The 2225-nt window shown below is 39.4% G+C and overlaps 1 protein-coding gene across 1 annotated transcript; it reads right to left on the bottom strand.

Annotated features, from left to right (window-relative positions):
• Positions 1-23: 23 nt before the first annotated feature.
• Positions 24-1996, bottom strand: si:ch211-214p13.7. The gene is made up of 4 exons (XM_042515933.1): positions 1851-1996; positions 1144-1163; positions 1008-1048; positions 24-669 (listed from the first exon to the last, which is right to left on the bottom strand). Exons 1-4 carry the CDS (start codon positions 1868-1870, stop codon positions 481-483), a joined length of 270 nt encoding a protein of 89 aa, XP_042371867.1. The 5' UTR covers positions 1871-1996; the 3' UTR covers positions 24-480.
• Positions 1997-2225: the final 229 nt, after the last annotated feature.

The raw sequence follows: 2225 nt of genomic DNA, 5'->3' as shown, positions 1-2225 counted from the left end.
AATCAGAGTACTTTCAGATGCTATGAAATACCCTGAATAAGATTAGCGGTTACAGATAATGGATGGGTAAATAGTGACTATGACACATAATGGCTTGAAGACAAATATCAATTGCAGTTTCTCACTTATTGATTCTGGATAATGTGCTAATGTCATGATGTTTCATATCAGACTGAAGAGCTACAGATCATCCTCCTGAAGTTGAGTCTTTTCTGTAAAGAGGTCAAGTGAGATACAGATTAGTCTTCTTGAGGAAGAAACACCACAGCTGTGATCAGGGTGGAGGTAACCTCAAAAGAGAGTGAAACATCTTTGGGGCTTGTTGTTACCGCAACCAGCTCCTGTTGACTGATGATTTCTTTTTCTTTTCTTTTTTTTCCATTTTGTCACAGTTTCTTCACTGAAGATCAAGAATTGATTGACAGACACTTCCTGTTTGTGATGTTATCTGTGTGCCCAAATGAACGTTCTCATTTCCGTTTACCCCATGAGTACATAATCATCTGCACATTCATCTTTAGATGAGCACTCAGACACAGTCTCGGGTTGAATTGCTGCTGGGACATTTACTGTTGCATAGTCACAATCATCATCAGTAGTAGCTCTGGCTCTAGTTGATCCTTTGGCAGTGCTGAGATCAATAGAGGCATACGTGACATCCTCATTAGGCTGTCAGAAAACAAAAAGAGTGAGATGGAGTTCCTTAACATATGTGACCAAAAAGTTTGTGTTTTTTTGCACTTGTTCATACAGCACTAATGCAACCTGTGTGTTTTTTTTAAAATGTGGTTTATGGTTATGACTTCCCTCAGATAAAACAAACAGCCTCACTGTTTCTTTTATAGTGGAGGCCTCACTCTAATGTTCACCCAGTATGCAAATGTATCAAGGTAGCACCTCTGTGTGGACTATCATTAAAGCACAGGAGCACACCCATGTTCCACGAAAAGCTGGAACTGATAAACATTTATGCTCAACAAAAGTGGACTTGATGTGGGCAGGTTTACCTTATTCTCTGTGCTTCTTTTTCCATCTGTTGAAGAATTCTCTGAAAGAGAAAATGCACATTTATGAAATGTAGCAAAACTGTATAACATAAATATATACCAAACACTATAAATACCATTATAAATGTGGTCTTACCTTTCCTTCTCTTCATTGGCCTGATAGTAGATCCAGTTAATCCAGAGCATTAAACAGAAGAGTAAAACTCATTAGTATATGATACATAAAATGACTGAAAATTTAATTTCTTTAACTTAGCAGGTAACAGTGTTTTTTTTTGTTTTTTTACATCACACAATATCATAAAACAACATATCAAACACCAAAAGATTTCTGCAGCAGCTTTTCAGAGGTGTACGTTTCACCCCACAACCGTGTTTCCTTGACAGCTTAACAGATAACAGCATGTGCTGAAACAGGAAACACTTTACATATGCATGCCACATCTGTCTATGACCAACTGTATATGAAAGTGACTTACAGCACTTGGAAGTCAAGGAACGTTATAAGCTAAAGTCAGCATCACACACTATGTTATATCAAACACACAGTGTGATGTACGGTACTACACTGTCCATTCTTTAGGTTTGGCTGACACTAAGTCTGTTCCTAACCAGTAACCACTATTTCCTTGCTGAAACAAAAGCAGAAGCTGCTTGACACAGGGCAAAATTGCAATATTTTTCTAAACAGTCTTGCCCATATACTCTTCTATTTAATCCCTCTTGTTTTTCTGTATGCACAGAACTTTTAGGAAAGAGTGTTATTAAAACCTGCTGAACACTTCTGGCATGTGAGCTGTGCCCTCTACTACAGTAAATGTGCATCTAAGGATGGGTACTTACCCTGAAGTGCAGTTTCCCATGATGTGCCCACAGAATGTGGATGTCCACTCTGTAGCTGTCAGCGAGTGTCAGGTACCAGTGGTCACTGTCGCAACTCCAAGCTTGATACTGTAGTGATCTCACTGATCTCTCTGCTGCTAACTGAGTGAGCGAACACACAGGCCAGAGAGAGAGAGAGAGAGAGAGAGGCACACAACAGCCTGTTTGTGTGCCATTTCGATTTCCTGTGCATGTTTTTTTTCTGACACCTCACACTCATGCACGTACACACACACACACACACACACACACACACACACACAAGAGCGTGCATTAAAGTTGTAGGAAAGAACCTTAAAATAGGTCAGATCATTAAAAGACACACACACACACACA

Source organism: Plectropomus leopardus, unplaced genomic scaffold (assembly GCF_008729295.1).
Source record: "Plectropomus leopardus isolate mb unplaced genomic scaffold, YSFRI_Pleo_2.0 unplaced_scaffold21722, whole genome shotgun sequence".
NCBI lineage: Eukaryota > Metazoa > Chordata > Actinopteri > Perciformes > Serranidae > Plectropomus > Plectropomus leopardus.
The sequence above is the reverse complement of the archived record's forward strand: the minus strand, read 5'-3'. Positions and strand labels throughout refer to the sequence as shown.